This window comes from Mesoplodon mirus, assembly GCF_964341445.2.
Source record: "Mesoplodon mirus genome assembly, chromosome: 4".
Taxonomy (NCBI): domain Eukaryota; kingdom Metazoa; phylum Chordata; class Mammalia; order Artiodactyla; family Ziphiidae; genus Mesoplodon; species Mesoplodon mirus.
This window is the reverse complement of record NC_138979.1, coordinates 187,053,859-187,074,169: the sequence shown is the minus strand read 5'-3', so window position 1 is coordinate 187,074,169 and position 20,311 is coordinate 187,053,859. Positions and strand designations below refer to the sequence as shown.

At 42.1% G+C, this 20,311-nt stretch overlaps 1 protein-coding gene across 6 annotated transcripts in view; it reads right to left on the bottom strand.

Annotated features, from left to right (window-relative positions):
- The window catches only part of MARK3 (microtubule affinity regulating kinase 3), a 107,545-nt gene that overhangs the window by 59,894 nt on the left and 27,340 nt on the right, over window positions 1-20,311 (bottom strand). For all 6 annotated transcript variants that reach the window (XM_082619785.1, XM_082619787.1, XM_082619784.1 and 3 more), the window contains one exon: window positions 10,292-10,345. In XM_082619785.1, coding sequence (XP_082475911.1) covers window positions 10,292-10,345 — 54 coding nt within the window. The remainder of the gene's footprint in view (window positions 1-10,291; window positions 10,346-20,311) is intronic.

The following is a 20,311-nucleotide window of genomic DNA, read 5'->3' as shown; positions in this document are numbered from 1 at the left end:
GATTCTACGGCACGACAAGGGTTAAAAAAGACTGCCCTGAGGAGGCTGAGGCAAGAGTACCCCCAATAACTCAGTGGTGGTAACAGTAAGAGTAAATTGCATTGTAGACCATAAGAAAAGCATGAACGGGTTCTCTCTGCTTCCAAATATGCAGTTCTCTGGCTTGTCCCACAACTGAGATTCCCTGGGATGCCAAAAAAAGTCACTGCTACTACAGAGCTCTAACCATTAACAGGGGCTCCAAAATAAACACCAACTTTAAAAAGAAACCAGACTTGAGTGGGTGTTAAGTAAAATTTCCCACAAAGACCCTGATAAAAAGAATCTATAGTCAATAATACTTCGATAATCATTCGGCAATCTGCTGTATATACTTTCTTTTTTTTTTTTTTTTTGGCCGCAGTGCACGGCTATGTTGGATCTTAGTTCCCCGAAAAGGGATCGAACCCGTGCCCCCTGCAGTGGAAGCGTGGAGTCCTAACCACTGGACCTCCAGGGAATTCCCGTATTTTGCACATACTTGAATTTATGCACATACTTAAATTTAAAATCATTCTTTTTTTTTTCTCAGTAATTTTGATTAATTTTTTTTAAACACAGGGATTCCCGTTTCTCTCTTACTGTTAGTCTGGATTTAAGAATGGTGTTTGAATATTACTCAAAAATTGCTTGATGAGTCAGCAGGACCAACTAAAGGGTGGATTCTCCAATGAGGTGCCTTGTCCCTCCCTTGTCGGATATTTTAATTGGATGAAAACATCCTTGTCCAATGTATACAGCACCAAACTAGAAGTGATAGCTAATACAAAAGACTCATTTTTCAAAAATACCCTGAACAGACTGGAATTATGGTAGGAAACCATTTAAATGGTCTTCAGCAAGAATGAAATAAATTCAGTTAAGAAAAAAATCAATTACAGATATGGAATAAACTAGCCCTGTGTTGAGGGCAAGTCCTGTAGCTGGCCCAAGAGGCTAAGTATTTACTCTGGAGAAGGGACCAAGAAGACCCAAGATAGTCGGTTATGTTGGATTGGTAGGTTTTTTTTTTTGTGGATTGGTAGATTTAACCTCCAAAGCTCCAAATGAAAGAATAGAGAACAGTATTGTACATGTTTCTAGAAGACAGATGCTAGTGTAAACTATGAGAGAAAAAAACCTGTTTAGGGACTTCCCTGGTGGCACAGTTGTTAAGAACCTGCCTGCCAATGCAGGGGACACAGGTTCGATCCCTGATCCGGGAGGATCCCACATGCTGCGGAGCAACTAAGCCCATGCACCACAACTACTGAGCCTGTGCTCTAGAGACCACCAGCCACAACTACTGAAGCCCGCGTGCCTAGAGTCCGTGCTCCGCAACAAGAGAAGCCATCGCAGTGAGAAGCCTGTGCACCACAACGAAGAATAGCCCCTGCTCGCCACAACTAGAGAAAGCCCGCGTGCAGCAATGAAGACCCAACACAGCCATAAATAAATAAATTAAGGAAAAAAAAAACCTGTATAATAACTAGAGCTGTCCAACACTGGAACAAGATGGCACAGGGAGGAGTGTGCCTCCATCCCTATACATGTTTAAAGCTGGCTAACCAGCTATCATAAACACATATTTTAAAAAATCAATTATTTCATTACATTCACACATTTGTTTTTAACTAATGGTTCCAGTTTAAGAAAAAGAGATTACTGTTTAAATTGATTATGTCAAAGCATGGTGACAAAGCTTCTGCCACCGAGAAGACTGAGTATTTCTAAGATAACAAAATCTTAGTCAGAAAAACCCAGGGGAAAGTTAGGGAATTACTGAAAAGTTTATTACACAGAGATGATTGTTCCGTAAAGAGCCGGGGCATTCAAGGCTCCCAGTTTGGCCTGATGTAACCGCCAGCTCAGGGCCCTGCACTGCCCTGCATACTCGCAGGCCTCGGCAGCCCACTGCTGCTGCAGTGGCTGCTCCTCAAGCTGTGTGTGCAATCCTCCCACGAACACTTAGCGAGGACCTCCATGTCAACGCTGCAAGGAGGACTGCAAAGGTCTTTCCATTCTTTATTACTTGGTAAAAAACATTTAGATCCTAAAGGCCTAAGTAAACTTTTACTGCAAACCACATGGGTTCACCCAGAGTCTGTGGTACTTACCTGACTCTTCTTATCACAATGCTTGGTTCAGGAGAACAAGAATGTTTCTTAAACGAATTACTAAGAGGGCACCCCTACTTTTCACTTGAAATCTACACATTCCTCGCATACTATCTCCTCACCCTGTGTTTTTGGTTTTGTTTTTTAATTAATTTATTTATTTTTGGCTGCATTGGGTCTTCGTTGTTGCGCATGCGGGCTTTCTCTAGTTGCAGTGAGCAGGGGCTACTCTTCATTGCAGTGCACGGGCTTCTCACTGCAGTGGCTTCTCTTGTTGCAGAGCATGGGCTCTAGGCATGCAGGCTTCAGTAGTTGTGGCTCACGGGGTCTAGAGCGCAGGCTCAGTAGTTGTGGCGCACGGGCTTAGTTGCTCCGCGGCATGTGGGATCTTCCCAGACCAGGGCTTGAACCCGTGGTCCCCTGCATTGGCAGGTGGATTCTTAACCACTGTGCCACCAGGGAAGTCCCCACCCTGTGTTTTAAAATGTAGGTTCTATTATTATTCAGGTATGGTGAGCCAAGAGATCAGGAGAAGAGTGCCACTAAAAGGATGGTTCGTTACTTATAGTTCCCAAAAGAAGGGGGCACACAGTGCCATGCAGGGCCATGTGAGGAAGCACCAGGATGGGTTAGAAGGCCAATGGAGCAAGGGCAAAGCATGGGGAAGAGTTTTTATTCTGGTTTCCACAGGAAAGGTAAGTCCAGGCAGGGTAAGCAGGCTGAGGACTGGTTCACTGGAATAAGTTCAGCAGGTTCTTGGGTATAAGTACGGTCTCTAGGTGTCTGATACTGGCTCTGCAATGATTAGGGCAGAGAAATATTGCCTCTTGGAGTTTAAGAGCCAGATAGGGGAGGTGGTTCAGAGTATGGGCTCTGCACTGGTTAGTTTGCATCTGAACAGTGTACTCACGGGGAGTTGCTTACTAATTCCAGGAACTAGCCAGCCCTGGGGAGTAGTCTTATCTCAGGTCAGCAAGGCCCCAGATGCCAGAGCATCAAGAAAACAAAAAATAAGAAAACACGGTTAATACATCTTGCTTTATTTTTCTTCATGGCACTGACATGACATTATATATGTTTATTGCTGCTCTCCCACTATGATATCAATTCCATGAAAGTAGGAACTTCATTTGGCTCAATGTTGTACCCTCAGTGCTTAGAACAGTGCCTAGCACACAGCAGGTATTTACTAGTAAGTGTTTAAGTGAAGGAGTGAATAAACAAATTTGCATAAAAATATGACTTACGCAAAGTTTGGAAGGGGAGGTGGGGTACAAGGCCTACTTCTCTTTCGTACTTGAAATATTGGGTTCGCCAAAAAGTTCGCTTCGTTTTTTCTGTAAGATGGCTCTAGTAGCACTTAGTTGTCTTTAACTTCATTTGAAACAATTTTGTTAGATTGTGTGTGACAGCTGTCGTATCAGAGTGCATTTAAAAAAAGGCTTAAAAAAATTGGTGAATTTTTGTGTAGCCATTTTAATATTGAAGATGGAAGAAAAAAACATTTTCGGCATATTATGCTTTATTATTTCAAGAAAGGTAAAAACGCAAAAACAGATTTGCTCAGTGTATGGAGAAGGTGCTGTGGCTGAACATGTCAAAAGCAGTTTGTGGGGCTTCCCTGGTGGCGCAGTGGTTGAGAGTCCGCCTGCCGATGCAGGGGACATGGGTTCGTGCCCCGGTCTGGGAAGATCCCACGTGCCGCGGAGCGGCTGGGCCCGTGAGCCATGGCCGCTGAGCCTGCACGTCCGGAGCCTGTGCTCTGCCACGGGAGAGGCCACAACAGTGAGAGGCCCGCATAACAACAACAAAAAAAAAGCAGTTTGTGAAGTTTCGTGCTGGAGATTTCTCGCTGGACAATGCTCCACAGTTGGGTAGACCAGTTGAAACTGATAGTGATCAAATCGAGACATTGAGAACAATCAACGTTATACCATGCAGGAGATAGCTGACATACTCAAAATATCCAAATCAAGCTATGAAAATCATTTGCACCAGCTTGGTTATGTTCATCGCTTTGATGTATGGGTTCCACATAAGGTAAGCGAAAAAGACATTCTTGACCGCATTTCCCCATGTGATTCTCTACTGAAACGTAAGGAAAATGTTCCGTTTTTAAAACAAATTGTGAGGGGCGATGAAAAGTGGATACTGTACAATAATGTGGAACAGAAGAGATCGTGGGGCAAGTGAAATGAACCACCACCAACCACACCAAAGGCCGGTCTTCATCCTAAGAAGGTGATGTTCTGTATATGGTGGGATTGGAAGGGAGTCCTCTATTATGAGCTCCTTCGGGAAAACCCAACGATTAATTCCAACAAGTACTGCTCCCAGTTAGACTAACTGAAAGCAGCACTTGCAAAAAGCGTCCAGAATTAGTCAACAGAGAACGCATAATCTTCTATCAGCATACTGCAAGACCACATGCTTCTTTAATGACCAGGCAAAAACTGTTACAGCTTGGCTGGGAAGTCCTGATTCATCTGCCGTATTCACCAGACATTGCAACTTCAGATTTTCATTTATTTCGGTCTTTACAAAATTCTCTTAATGGAAAAAATGTCAATTCCCTGGGAGACTGTAAAAGGCACCTGAAACAGTTCTTTGCTCAAAAAGATAAAAAGTTTTGGGAAGATGGAATTATGAAGTTGCCTGAAAAATGGCAGAAGGTAGTGGAACAAAAGGGTGAATACATTATTCAATAAAGTTCTTGGTGAAAATGAAAAATGTGTTTTTTATTTTTACTTTAAAACTTAAGGCACTTTTTGGCCAACCCAGTATTTCCTCAACCTTGAAACTATTTACTAACTTCTTCATAGCTACTACAAAGAAAGCCTCAGGTTACTTCCCATCTCAGTTAGGGAAATTTAATCACAGGAGGGGGCCGTAATGAAGTGGAAATAGTCCACGCTTTGGAGTCAGACTAAGATTTACATCTTTGCTCCATCACTTACGAACTGGAGAGTCTGACTATATCAACTTCTCAGACTCTGTTTCCTCAATGGAAAATCAAGATGGTAGTAATACTCACCTAACAGAGTATGAAGGTGAAAAGATATCTATCAGACTGGCTACTGTGAGAACGCCTATATGTGTAAGAACATGGGAAGCACATGCTCTAGTATCTAATGACAATGAATTCCTATCCAACTAATATACCTGGGACATTGCTTACTGCAAATGCTCTATTGCCTAAATGGTGGTAAACATGTTTTCATTTAGAGTTCATTAATGCTCAACTCAATGATGACTACACCTATCATAAAATGACTGCCCGAGCATCTATCACTTAGTAGTTAGGGGACTTTGGGCAGATTACTTTATCTCCCTGGCCTCTCTTTCCTGAATAACAGAACTTACCTCATGAAGTTGTCCCACAATGTGATATTTGGAGATGGAGCATTTGGGAATTAAGTTGGTTTAGATGAGGTCATGAGGGTGGGTCCTTATGATGGGATTAGTACCCTTATAAGTAGAGACATCAAACAGCATGCTCATGTACCTTCCCCCTACTTTGCTATGAAGACACAGTGAGACGGCAGCCCTCTGTAAGCCAAAAAGAGAGCTCCCACCAGAACCCGACCATGCTGGCAACCCTGATTTTGGACTTCCCAGCCTCTACAACTGTGTGAAATAAATGTCTGTTGTTTAAGACACCCAGTCTACAGAACTTTGTTATAGCACCTCAAGCAAACTAATACAGTACTCAATATATACTAAATGCGCAAATATTAGCTGTGATCAGAAGTAGTCTACTGCAAATAAGTCCTATGAGACCTAAGCCAGAACCTACTATTCAATTCTTAAGCTTTACTTATTTCCTGTGAGGGTAAAATTTAAAAATCAAACAAAAAATATCTCCTGGGAAAAGAATCTTAAAAAAAAAAGAAGTGGATATATGTGTATGTATAACTGATTCACTCTGCTGTACACCTGAAACTAACACAACATTGTAAATCAACTATAAGCCAATAAAAGTTAAAAAAAAAAAACCTCCCACTCTCCCTCAAAACCAATATTCAGCAGGACACACAATAACAGCAAACACTCGGTCCTTACCACGTGCTAGGAACAGGAACTACACTCAGCTCTTCTAAGGGCTTTTATTGTTTTTTTTAAAACATCTTTATTGGAGTATAATTGCTTTACAATGGTGTGTTAGTTTCTGCTTTATAACAAAGTAAATCAGCTATACATATACATATATCCCCATATCTTCTCCCTCTTGCGTCTCCCTCCCACCCTCCCTATCCCACCTTTCTAGGTGGTCACAAAGCACCAAGCTGATCTCCCTGTGCTAAGGGCTTTTAAATGTTAACTTATTTAATTCTCACCACAGCCCTAGAGGTACTGTTATTATTTCCATTTTACAAACAGGGAAACTAAGATCCAGGAAGGTGACTTGTCACACAGCTAGGCTGGGTTAAAGCCGAGATTTGAATCCATGTAGGCTGGCTTAACTGTGTTCCTAACCATTACTCTATACTCCCTCTACGTTAACACACTACTCCAAGATGAGAAAAGAAAATAACTTCAGATGGGTTACACTTAGTGTACTTGCATGTCTTTTTTTTTTTTTTCTTTTATAAATTTATTTATTTTTGGCTGCGTTGGGTCTTCGTTGCTGCGTGTGGGCTTCTCACTGCGGTGGCTTCTCTTGTTGCGGAGCACAGGCTCTAGGCACGCAGGCTTCAGTAGTTGTGGCTCGCTGGCTTCAGTAGTTGTGGCTCGCGGGCTCTGGAGCACAGGCTCAGTAGTTGTGCCACACGGGCTTAGTTGCTCCGCGGCATGTGGGATCTTCCCGGACAAGGGATCGAACCCGTGTCCCCTGAACTGGCAGGCGGGTTCTTAACTACTGGGCCACCAGGGAAGCCCTACTTGCATGTCTTAATAAAGCCATAACTTGCTTCTTAATGACAGACTTGAATTTAATAAAACAAGATTATCTGTAACCAAATCAAAGCTAAAAATGGGGCTTCCCTGGTGGTGCAGTGGTTGAGAGTCTGCCTGCCGATGCAGGGGACATGGGTTCGTGCCCCGGTCCGGGAGGATCCCACATGCCATGGAGCGGCTGGGCCCATGAGCCATGGCTGCTGAGCCTGCATGTCCAGAGCCTGTGCTCCGCAACGGGTGAGGCCACAACAGTGAGAGGCCCGCGTACTGCACAAAAAGAAAAAAAAAAAAAAAGCTAAAAATGACTTTGCAAAACCAGGAGGAAGACTAATATTTTTTTCACTCCTGTTGTTTTCAAAACCATTAAAGGTACACAACATTACAGAGTTCTTTAACGGCTGACCTAAAAGACATTTATGAACAGAAAATGTGTTAGGGATAGTACTCAGAAATTGAGATATATAAAAACAATGGAGAAAAATATATCTTACTAGAATCTAACATTTATTCACTCAGTGGCTGGAAAAATTAAAAGGAAAAGTGAAGAACTTGTCAGTGAAAATAACATCAATTTACTAATATGCAGTCAACTCAGGTTTGCTTAAATGCATTTATCAGATGTACATGATTCAGTGTGTAAGCCAGAATATTGTGAACATTTTGAAATGACACAACTTTAACACCTGTGTTCAAACACTGCCTGAATGAGCCAGTCCACATTTTTTTTGGTAGTGGCAGTACAAAAAGATCGCATATTGTTGATGGCAGAATGTTGTTTAATGTAAATGTTAGCTCCTAAGGCCATACACCAAGCTCCAGAGTTTAAAATCACAATATAAAGAGAACTGTTCCTGATGCACGTGTGATACAACTGTGAGTGGTGCTGAGGAAGAAAACAAGCTGCAAGCACCACTATTCCAAGGGCAAAAGATGCCAGGTATACTTCACTCTGCTGCGACTTTTCCATAGAAAAGGAACTCAGCGAAAAAGAATGTGAAGGAAATATTTATAGAATGCTTCTAATTTATAAGAATACAAACACATGATTTATGATTTAAAACAATGCCCTACAAACTGAAAACATTACACTTATCAAATTATTTAACTTGGACAGATCTGCCTTTAGTATAAATCTTTTGTGGATGGTTCATACTTGAACTATACCAAACAAATCTTAAAAGTCTTATTATTTATATGCCAAAATTAATGCTGATGCAAATGTGCATCACATCATCAAGCTCAACAGACAACCTACCACGTACTAAACTGGTAATGATGTGACAAACAGTAATTTGGAATAATAACAAAAAAGAACAGTGGTAATTAAAAACTATGACCAAAAATAATGAAAAAAAGCAAGAAAGAAAAATCACAACCAACTCAAGACAATACTATGATAAAATTCTTCCTAGAAAACTGTTAGAATTCCAGTTATCTGCAAGTACACACGAATAGTGGAAGATCTGTAACATTAGAATACTGTATTAGAATCCTTAGCAAACTTCTCTACATGCTAATTTTAGTTCTGAATACCAACTTTTAGTAACCCTTAACTTATTAATTAGTACCAAGTCCTTAGATATATGAAGAAATGAGTTTAAGGAAGTGGATACAATTTCATCTTTAGAACAAAGGACTGGAATTTTTGGATCCTTCCAGGGCCACCCTGAGAGCCCTTAAGGCCCACTATGCCCTGCAGAACCACTTGTTTAAATAACATTTTCAGTTCAAGATAAAATCTGTCTCCCTCTCCACCTTAGTCCCCCCACCCCCCCTACACGGACAGAGTTTCAAAATTATGATGATATAAATAGAAAATAACATTAGAACTAGAACTACATTAGAAATGTACATAGGGCATTACCCTTAAAATATCTTACGCACTGCTTTGCAGTTTACAAAATTCTTTGATATGTATTATTTCATTAATATAATCCATCATGAAAAGATTAAATCTCCATTTAATTAGTTATTTTTATTATTATTTTCAACTGAAGTATAGTTGACATATAATATTATGTTAGTTTCAGGTGTACAACATAGTGATGTGACAATCAAATACATTATGAAATGATCACCATGATAAGTCCAATAACCATCTGTCACCATACAAAATTATTACAGCATTATTGACTACATTCCTTATGCTATATATTATATCCCCATGACTTGTTTACTTTATAACTAAAAGTTTATATCTGTTAATCCCCTTTACCTATTTCACTCAACTCCCCTCTGGCAACCAACAGTTTCGCTCTCTGTAAGTCCGTTTCTGTTTTATTTTGTTTGTCTATTTGTTTCATTTTTTAGATTCCACATATAAATGAGATCATATGGTACCTGTCTTTCTGTCTGACTTATTTCACTTAGTGAAATTATCTTCATTTTTAAAGATGAGAAGCCCAACGTCCAGAAAGTTAAGTGACTTGCTCAACGTCAAGTTACACATTCAGCTAGGTGGCAGAGGACTTCCTGTTCTTATTTCTAGGTCTCTGTATCCCCCAGCTACCACAGGCTGAGTCTAGAAATCAAATGAAGTATGTAAAAAGGCTCTGCAAAACCAAAAGGTACTAGAAGGATCTTATTATGAAGATCATTCATCATTCACTGATGCACCAGTGAAATACCTATGACCAGGCCCTACCTGAGCAATTAAATCTCCCTATGGGCCAGTCATCAGGAGTCTGAAAAGAGGTCCAGGTGATTTTAACATGCACTGGGTTGAGAACTTCTGATCTACATTAGATAATACAAATGGCAATAGCGCATTAACAAACATGTTTTCAACTATCAATTTAGTTTTACTTTTATATTTTCCTTTTATATCAATTAATCATCACTCCTTGATTAGACATATTGTGGTAGTTTAAGAAAGCCAAAGTGCTGACTTTAGAGATCTCAGTATTAGCTGTAAGAAAGATGTGTAACTCTGCTTAAGACTAATTACATGAAACTATGTTGTTCTTTTTTATAACTCTATTCTAGTCAATATTTAGAATATTCAACTTAAAAGTACAGCCTTCAGTTTGTGCTATTAAGAACATTTAAAAATCATTATCTTCAACTGAAGGAAAAAAATACAACAATACTACATTTAAACCATATTAAATTTAAGTTGAATTCATTTGAGGAAGAGGAAGCTTTACTGTGTACTAAACACAATAAATAAAAATAATAGTAGAGGTAATTAATGGACAAATTAGATGACAATTAGCACTGAAAATCATTAAAAAAAATACTGGATACTGGACCAATCTTACCTTTTGTAGACTTGTTGGATTCAACTGAGTTTTGTCAATTATTTTTATTGCGACCTAGAAAAAAAATTAATATTTATGGTTTTTAAGAATTTGGTCATTATAGACTAATTAGTAATAGTTTTGTAAATGCCCAGACATGTAGCATTGTTAAATAGCAAGCAAGTAAACAAACCTCAAAAACCTAAAACTCAACCAGTTACAATTATATTTTACATTTTATAAATATTTTATAATTGACAAGAGGGGCTTCATGCAAATAAGAGTATTTTATAACATTTTACATTTAAGTTACCTATAGACACAGGGGAAAAAAGTCTCCCAGAAACCACCTCCTAACCCCCCCCCAAAAGGGGAGAGAGATTATACAATGAAAACACTTCTAAAAACATGGCAATGTAGCAAATCTATTCATTATTTTCTGACACTTTAATTTTATCTGACTCTGGGATACAAGGGCTGGAACTATAGCTTTTATAGGTTTATACAGCCCAAAATGCTTTCCACAGCGTCTGGCACAAAGTGGGAGCTGGTTAATTGAGTAAATATACGAACAAATAAGTTGGTGTTGAATCTGAAAACTTTAAAAACATTTTATTTCAATAAAATAGAAAAGCTCTTTAGAGAAGAGGAAGAGGCACTGGCTCTTTGAGAAGGAAAAGGCCCTAGCTTCAGATCAATCTACAAGCTAGCCAAATGAGTATGTACAGAGGCAACAAATGGGTCACCTGGTAGCCTTTGTTCAAAAAGGGGTGAGGCAGACTAAAAATAAGCCACTAAGATATAGGAAGAAAGAGCTACAGCTTCTAATTATATGCACTTATCTTAAAAAAAAAGAAAAAAAATGAAGTTGTACTAACCCTGCACCGACATCCTCACCTAGTCAGGCTGTCTTTTCTTGCTTAAAAATGAACTACGTGCACTGTGGCAACCTGAGTGGGAGGGAAGTCCAAAAGGGAGGGGATCTCTGTATGTGTATGGCTGATTCATTTTGTTGTGCAGTGGAGGCTAACACAACAGTGTAAAGTAACCACACTCCAATAAAAATTAATTAAAAGAAAAAAGTGAACTACGGATAACCAGAACTAGGAACTATGGATATCGAGAAGGGGGGATGGGGTGATGATAGGGGACGGAAGGAAACATAAGTGAAGAGAGAGGCTTTGCCATGAATTAGGGAACATAATTAACCCAGCTTTGCACCTGAGGTCCAGAACAACCAATGATCTCACCCCATGTCAATGAGGCTGTGTTCCTACTATGTGTCCCTCAGAACACAGATCCAATAAAAAGCACCCCTGAAGAAACGGACTATAGTCAAAGGCTGGGGAAAGTGTTCAAAGATTCTTTGTCAACGGTTCTCGCCCTTTTTGGTCCTCTTTATATTCTTAAAGATTATGCTGGACTTCCCTGGTGGTGCAGTGGTTAAGAATCCGCCTGCCAATGCAGGGGACACGGGTTCAACCCTGGTCCGGGAAGATCCCACATGCCACGGAGCAACTAAGCCCGTGAGCCACAACTACTGAGCCTGTGCTCTAGAGCCCACAAGCCACAACTACTGAGCCCACATGTCACAACTACTGAAGCCCGTGCACCTACAGCCCGTGCTCCGTAACAAGAGAAGCCACTGCAGCGAGAAGCCCGCGCACCGCAACAAAGGGTAGCCCCCGCTCGCCACAGCTAGAGAAAGCCCATGTGCAGCAATGAAGACCCAATGTAGCCAAAAATAAATAAATAAAATAATAATTTTTTTTCTTTTTTTTTTTGCGGTACGCGGGCCTCTCACTGTTGTGGCCTCTCCCTTGCGGAGCACAGGCTCCGGACGCGCAGGCTCAGCGGCCATGGCTCACGGGCCCAGCCGCTCCGCGGCATGTGGGAATCCTCCCGGACAGGGCACGAACCCGTGTCCCCTGCACTGGCAAGCGGACTTGCAACCACTGCGCCACCAGGGAAGCCCTAAAATAATTTTTTAAAACAATTTAAAAAGAAAAATAAATTAAAAATAAGTGCTGAACAACTCATTTCAACATAATAATATTCAACAAATGGTGCTGGGGCGGGGGGGATTCCCTGGTGGTGCAGTGCTTAAGAATCTGCCTGCCAATGCAGGGGACACGGGTTTGAGCCCTGGTCCGGGAAGATCCCACATGCCGCGGAGCAACTAAGTCGGTGCGCCATAACTACTGAGCCTGCGCTCTAGAGCCTGTGAGCCACAACTACTGAAGCCCACGCACCTAGAGCCCGTGCTCCGCAACAACAGAAGCCACTGCAGTGAGAAGCCTGCGCACTGCAACAAACAGTAGCCACCGCTCGCCACAACTAGAGAAAGCCCGCACGCAGCAACAAAGACCCAACGCAGCCAAAAATAATAAACAAATAAAATTTAAAAATTATTAAAAAAAGAAAATGGTGCTGGGGAAATGATATCCACATGCAAAAGAGTGAAGTTATCAGACTCTTAACCTAACATCAAATACAAAAATTAGCTCAGCGTGGATCAAAGACCTAAATCTACGATCTATAAAACTATCAGATTCTTAGAAGAAAACATAGGGCAAAGCTTCATGACATTTAAAATTTTATGCATCAAAAGACATTATCAGGGCTTCCCTGGTGGCGCAGTGGTTGAGAGTCCATGTGCCGATGCAGGGGACACGGGTTCGTGCCCCGGTCCGGGAAGATCCCACATGCCGCGGAGCGGCTAGGCCCGTGAGCCATGGCAGCTGAGCCTGCGCGTCCGAAGCCTGTGCTCTGCGACAGGAGAGGCCACAACAGCGAGAGGCCCGAGAACCCAAAAAAAGATGTTATCAACAGAGTAAAAAGGCAACCCACAGAATGCGAAATAATATTTGCAAATTACATATGTGATAAGGGATTAATATCCAGAATATACAGAGAACTCTGAAAACTCAACAAAAACCTGATTTAAAAATGGGCAAAGGGGTTTCCCTGGTGGCGCAGTGGTTGTGAGTCCGCCTGCCAAGGCAGGGGACATGGGTTCGTGCCCTGGTCTGGGAAGATCCCATATGCCGCGGAGCGGCTGGGCCCGTGAGCCATGGCCGCTGAGCCTGTGTGTCCGGAGCCTGTGCTCCGCAATGGGAGAGGCCACAACAGTGAGAGGCCTGCGTACCGCAAAAAAAAAGGGCAAAGGACTTGAGATGTTTCTCCAAAGAAGTTATACAAATGGTCAATAAGCACATAAAAAAGACGTTCAACATCCCTCATCATTAGAAAAATGCAAATCAAAACTAGGAAATACCACTCCACACCCATCAGGATGGCTTACTGCCAAAACCCCCCAGAAAATAATAAGCCTTTGTGAGGATGTGGAGAAACTGGAACCCTTGTGCACTGTTGGTAGGACTGTATAAAATGGTACAGCCACTGTTAAAAAGAAAAAAAGTACAGAGTTCCTCAAAAAATTAAGAATAGAATTACCAGATGATCCAGTAATTCCACTTCTGGGTATGTACCCAGAACTGAAAGCAAGGATGGATGGACGGATAGATTGATTGACTGATTGATTTTTGGCTGTGTTGGGTCTTTGCTGCTGCGCCGCAGGCTTTCTCTAGTTGTGGTGACTGGGGGCTACTCTTCGTTGTGGTGCGTGGGCTTCTCACAGCGGTGGCTTCTCTTGTTGTGGAGCACAGGCTCTAGGCGTGCAGGCTTCAGTAGTTGTGGCATGCGGCCTCAGTAGTTGTGGCTCGCGGGCTCTAGAGTGCAGGCTCAGTAGTTGTGGCCCATGGGCTTAGTTGCTCTGTGGCATGTGGTATCTTCCCCGACCAGGGCTCGAACCCGTGTCCCCCCCTGCACTGGCAGGCGGATTCTTAACCACTGCGCCACCAGGTAAGCCCAAAAGCAACGATTTAAAAAGCTATTTGTGCATCCATGTTCATAGCAGCATTATTCATAGTAGCTAAGATGTGGAAGCAACTCAGGAGATCATCAAGGGGGACTTCCCTGGAGGTCCAGTGGTTAGGACTCCACACTTCCACTGCAGGGGGCACAGCTTCAACCTCTGGTCAGGGAACTAAGATCCCACAAGCCATGTAGCATGGCCAAATAAAAAAGGTCATCAAGGGATTAATGGAAAAGGTTAACGTGGCACATCCATAAGATGGAATATTATTCAGTCTTATAAAGGAAGGAAATTCTGGTACCTGCTATAACATGGATGAACCTTGAGGACACTATGCTAAGTGAAATAAGCCAGTCACAAAAACACAAATACTGCATGCTTCCACTCTTATGAGGTCCCCAGAGTATTCAAAAGCATAGCGACAGAAAGCAGAATGGTGGTTGCCAGGGGCTGGGGGGAGGGGGGAGGGGAAATTTAATGGGTGTAGAGTTTCAGTTTTATAAGATGTAGAGTTCTAGAGATGAATGGTGGTGATGGCGGCACAGCATTATGGATGTATTTAATACCACTGAAATATACACTTTAAAACAGTTAAGATAATACATTTTGTTATATGTATTTTATCACAATAAAAAAAATTGGAAAAAAAAGTCTATTAGTGTTAATATAAATAACATTTTAATGAAATACTCTTATGTCCTCCTGTAGTCAATCTGTTATGATATCACACGTCACATACTTCTGGAAAATTCTACTGTACGCTCGTGAGAAAGAATGGAAGAAGCAAATAATGTCTTAAATAGTATTACCAAAACAGTTCTGATTTTGCAGACCCCCTAAAATGGTCTCAGAAAACCTCCAGGGGTCCACATCCCTACTTCAAGAACTGCTGCACTATTCATATTAACGCTTTTTTTTTTTTTAAACTGATTAACTTGGTTTAAAGCCTCCACCTGCCCAGGCCATTTGATTACTTCCTATGAACCTATTAACCTCCTAAGGAGCTAAAGAAAGGGAAACAATGCAGCAAGGCATCCAGTGAGTCTGACCCTGAAATGCAAGGAACCCACCACCCCTTCACCCCTGACTGGGGGAGGAAAAAAATCAGAATTGGTGGAGGAGGGGAGAGTTAATGAGTGTGTGTGCTTGCAAAAAGCAAAGTCAAAATTCTGATTCTATATTTGGAAAATATAAGTCTTGATGGAAACTATAGTAACTAAATCTAAAGGAAACACTGGCTGCTGGAATACGCAAACAATGACCACCTTGTGCATAACTCAGTCGGGGAGAAGACATCCTGTTACAGCCCTAGAGCATTACCTGTACACAAGAAGCATTCAATAAACACCTACTGGGGCGATCTGAGGCCTTGAATACTCACATTAGTAACCACACACATCAGAGATGGAGACAAAACAGTGAAGAAACAGGGTTTCTCGTGTTTTAACAAATACCAGTGTGGCTTTAAAATTCCATTATTTTAAAGCTGAGGGAACTCCCTGGCAGTCCAGTGGTTAGGACTCTGCCTTTCCACTGAACGGTGCACAGGTTCGATTCCTGGTCGGGGAACTAAGATCCTGCAAGCTGTGTGGCGTGGCCAAAAAAGAAAAAAATAATTTAAAGTTGAATGAATGAATTTTCTTCAAACTTTACTTTCATAAGTAATTTTATGTGGTATACTTGGATCTCCTAAAGATCCAAGGGATTTCCATCTCCCAAAGGGATTTCCGAAGAAACCCCTTCAATAACACTGTTCTGGCCACAGTTCTGTTTTCTTCCTCATTCTCATGGCCAAATCCATCAAAAATGCTGCCTTTCCAGTTCCTCTTTCCTCTGATCTTCTGAGACTTTGTTTCTATTCTCATGACAGGCCCCTTGATCACTAGTTTCTTCTGGTTCTGCTCAAAATCCACCTTCTAAAGATTCTATTCTGATTTTGTTATTATACATTTTCATTTTCAAGTACTGCTGTTCAACAAGTATCTAAAGCAAAAACAGAAAAAAAAATGTGTTGCATTCAGCTAAATCAAACTGTAGAAGAGAGTCATTTTATCAAAAGCAAGTGTCCTCAGAGTGAAACATTATCATTTAACATGATGTGTGTATGTGTGGCAACGAAAACTGAGGGGGAAGCTCCTAATCCCCTCTTCCTTCCAGTTCCCTTGCTGGGATGACTCAACTACCAAAATAACCTTGGCCCAGAGCTGGAGCCTGGAGAAGAGCTCAGACCTCGAGGTCACCAAAAGAGGAGGTAACTGTGGGGCATCACTAGGTGCCTCAGAAAGATGCAGACTGGAGAGAAGACCACTGACTCATTCCCAAGGTTGTGGAGGGCGTGTGTGTGTGTGTGTGTGCATATGTGTGTGTGTGCGTGCATGCATGCACAGCAAAAGCCAAGGGAATTCACTAGGCAAGGAAACAGGAGTGTCCCTGGCACTTGTGTAAAATTCTGGGAAATTCCATTTATTCACTCTGACGCCTAAAGCAAAGTGGAAAATTACAAAATAGGAATAAAAAGAGCTCACACATGAGAAGGGCTTCCCCCCCCACACACATTCCTCAAATCAAGAGTCCAACAAACCTGCAGCAAATACTCACTGGAGGAAAAATCCTTATCTTCCACTTCCTGTTAATTAACTACTGGTCAAAAGATCCTTACACCCTGCTCCTGACTGGTGTTAAAGCATCTACAACCACCAGCATCTACAAGAGCAGGCAGAAAAAAGATCCCAAGTCCTTTAAGAGGACACAATAATCCAGAAGAACGGTAAATTAGTCAGCTCAGGCTGTCAAAACAAAAAATACCACAGACTGGGCAGCTTAAAGAGCAGAAATTTATTTTCTCACAGTTTGGGAAGCTGGAAGTCAGAGATTGGGGTGCCAGCATGGGCAGCTCCTCTTGGCTTGCAGATGCCCACCTTCTCACTGGGTCCTTACAAGTGGAAGAAAGCAAGCAAGCTCTCTGGTGTCTCTTCTTATAAGGACACTAATCCTATCAGATCAGGGGCCTACCCTTATGACCTAATTTAACCTAATTATTTCCACAAAGGCCCTACCTCCAAACAGGCTTTAACACCTAAATTCTGGGGGACACAATTCAGTCTACAGCAACGGAGAACAAGCCTATCAACTATAACAGCTCCCTACAAAATAAAACTTCAAATTAAAACCTAACAATACAAACAAAATGGGTGAATGGCACAAGCACAGGGTGGAGTAAAAGAGGCAGACACAAAATAATAAACACTGTATGATTCCACTAGAAAAATTTTAAGAGAAAAAAACAGAATATGGTGTTTCAGAAGTCAGGATAGTGGTTATCTTGGGGAGGAAGGACAGTGAAATGATTAGAAGGAGGTAAAAAGGAGGACTTTTGGGGTTCAAGTCATGGTATATTTTTTAATTTTTTAATTTTTTTTTTTGCGGTACGCGGGCCTCTCACTGTTGTGGCCTCTCCCGCCGCGGAGCACAGGCTCCGGACGTGCAGGCTCAGTGGCCATGGCTCACGGGCCCAGCCGCTCCGCGGCATGTGGGATGTTCCCGGACCGGGGCATGAACCCGTGTCCCCTGCATCGGCAGGCGGACTCTCAACCACTGCGCCACCAGGGAAGCCCAAGTCATGGTATATTTTTGCCCTGGGTCATGGTTAAGCAAATGTTTACACTTTTTCTGGATGTGTGCTATGTATCAACAAGGAGTTAATTTTTAAAAGTCAGTGATGACTTTAAAAAATCATAGTGAAGTCAATAGATAATGATGCCTAAGACTGAAAAAATAATTAAGAATAAAGCATGCTATTAAAAGATATGAAAGTAAAACCTAAAGAATCAGTTAAAAAGACTGAAAGTGGCCATCTTAGGAGATTAGGAAATTGGGTGTGGGGGGGAACACATAACAAAAGAAAAAAAAAGCCTTGACTTTCTAAACTGTATAATATATAATTAACTTGAATAAAAGTAACAATGAAAAGCACCTCCATACCCATAATGAGGACATTCAGTTAAAGATGGCATACTAATCACATGCGTTCTCTCTTCTTCCACCTGATAGTCCAATTAAACAATAAAGACAAAATGACAAAGAATGGCAAAGAGAATGGGAGAGGTGGCATCAGCAGACAAGTGACTTAAATAATTTCTGGGGGACAAAAATCAGAGACACCCAGAGCAGGGCACATACAAGCCTAGAGTATGCTCTAAGAAGGGTGCAATCCGGGAAGAACTTAGTACTGACCAGAGAAAATAACTCAGTGCCTTGAATACGGAAGGTCCCAGCGAAAGGCCAACTTTCCTCCCAGCCACTGTGAAGCCAAGCCAGGCACCTGAGCAGCACCTTCCACACACCTCACGTAGAGAGCTCTCAATGTGCTTCTTATTTCTCCGCTCTTAAAAACGTTTTCAGGAATCAGACATCTGAGGAAAGCCTATACCCTTTTCTAATACCCCTTTCCGTGTATCTGTTGTTAGGGGTATATCTGTTGTTAGGGGAAAACACCAGTAACAGTAACTCTCCTCCTTCAGAAAAAAAAGGACAGTTGATTCACGTTATTCACGGTAATTACAATTGTATGAAGTCACTCTGAACACTGAACTAGTGAATACTGAACCACTGTTCCTAGGGGGGAAGAGTTAAGAGTCCTGTGAGCCCCTGGTCATAAGATTTTCATCAACTGATCAATACATAATCTTGTTTTATGTGTGTTTCTGTTTAAGGACACCTCATTTACTATACATTATTGATTCACTAACACTGAACAGCACTATCTAACTCATGCCTGAATGAAGCTTACCTAACAAACGTATTTTCTCTGTAAGGCACGTCAAAGCCTTGCACTTAGGAGCACTGGCTAATACCTCAGCCCTACAGTTGGGGGCCATTTTAAACAACAAAATCGCCAACACAATGCACAAAAATGTGGAAAATGTGCACTACATAACCACAAACGGGCACCTGTTTATAGTATGCAGGCTGAAAGAAGGCAGAGTGCCACGCTGTCGGGCCTCCGCTGGGGAAATGCACACTGCGCAGTGCAAAGGGTTTGCTGCTCTGTGCGTGTGCGACAAAGACCGCAAAGGCACAGCTAATGCTGGTATGTGGGACCACGGAGAATCTGTGGACGTGAACGTGCAAAAGCATATGGGGCCTGTGGGTGACACGGCTGGCTGCATCCGTTCCGCAGGCGGATAGTGATGGCTGCAAACACTGCAAATGTGCGTAATGCCACTGAGCTGCACTGAAACATGGCTACAAGGGGCCTCCCCGGTGGCGCAGTGGTTGGGAGTCCGCCTGCCGGTGCAGGGGACGCGGGTTCGTGCCCCGGTCCGGGAGGGTCCCGCGTGCCGCGGAGCGGCTGGGCCCGCGGGCCACGGCCGCTGAGCCTGCGCTCCGCAACGGGAGAGGCCGGCATACAAACAAAAGATTGGAAGATAAAGTTAAAGACATCACTCAGAAAGTAACATAGAAACAGAGACAGAAAACCAAGACAGATAGATAGATAGATAGGTAGATAAATAAATAAGTAAATAAAATAAAATAATCAAGGCTCTTGGGAATTCCCTGGCAATCCAGTGGTTAGGACTTGGCACTTTCACTGCCAGGGCCCAGGTTCAATCCCTAGTCAGGGATCTAGGATCCTGTAAACCACATGGCACAGCCAAAAAAAAAAAAAAAAAGAATTCTAGAATGACGATTCTTAAGTAATAAAATGAGACAATTCTCCAGAACTGAAAGATAAGAATGTTCATATTGAAAGGGTTCAATGAGCACCAGGAACAAAGAAAGAAGACCAAACCAACTCCTTGGCACTTCACTGTGAAATTTCTCAACAGCACGGATAAATGAGAAGAGTCTAAAAAGCTGCTAGAAAGGAGGGGGGGAAAGCCATTGACACTGTTATACTCTAGACTTTGGAACTACCAATATCGGAAAACCCACTATGATCTTAATCTTGAGTTTCCCACTCTCTAACCACCTCCTCTTACCTTTCCCACCCACCCACTCTAGAATCCCAATAACTATCTGAACTCACCGGGATCCACAGCCATTGATCCCACCACCTTCTTATGGTCTGCCTTCTCCCTCAAGTACTTACTTCCTAACTTAAATCTATTGTCTTTAATTGAAATCACTCCCTTGGGTATTCCAAATCAATGCCCTTGCTCTGT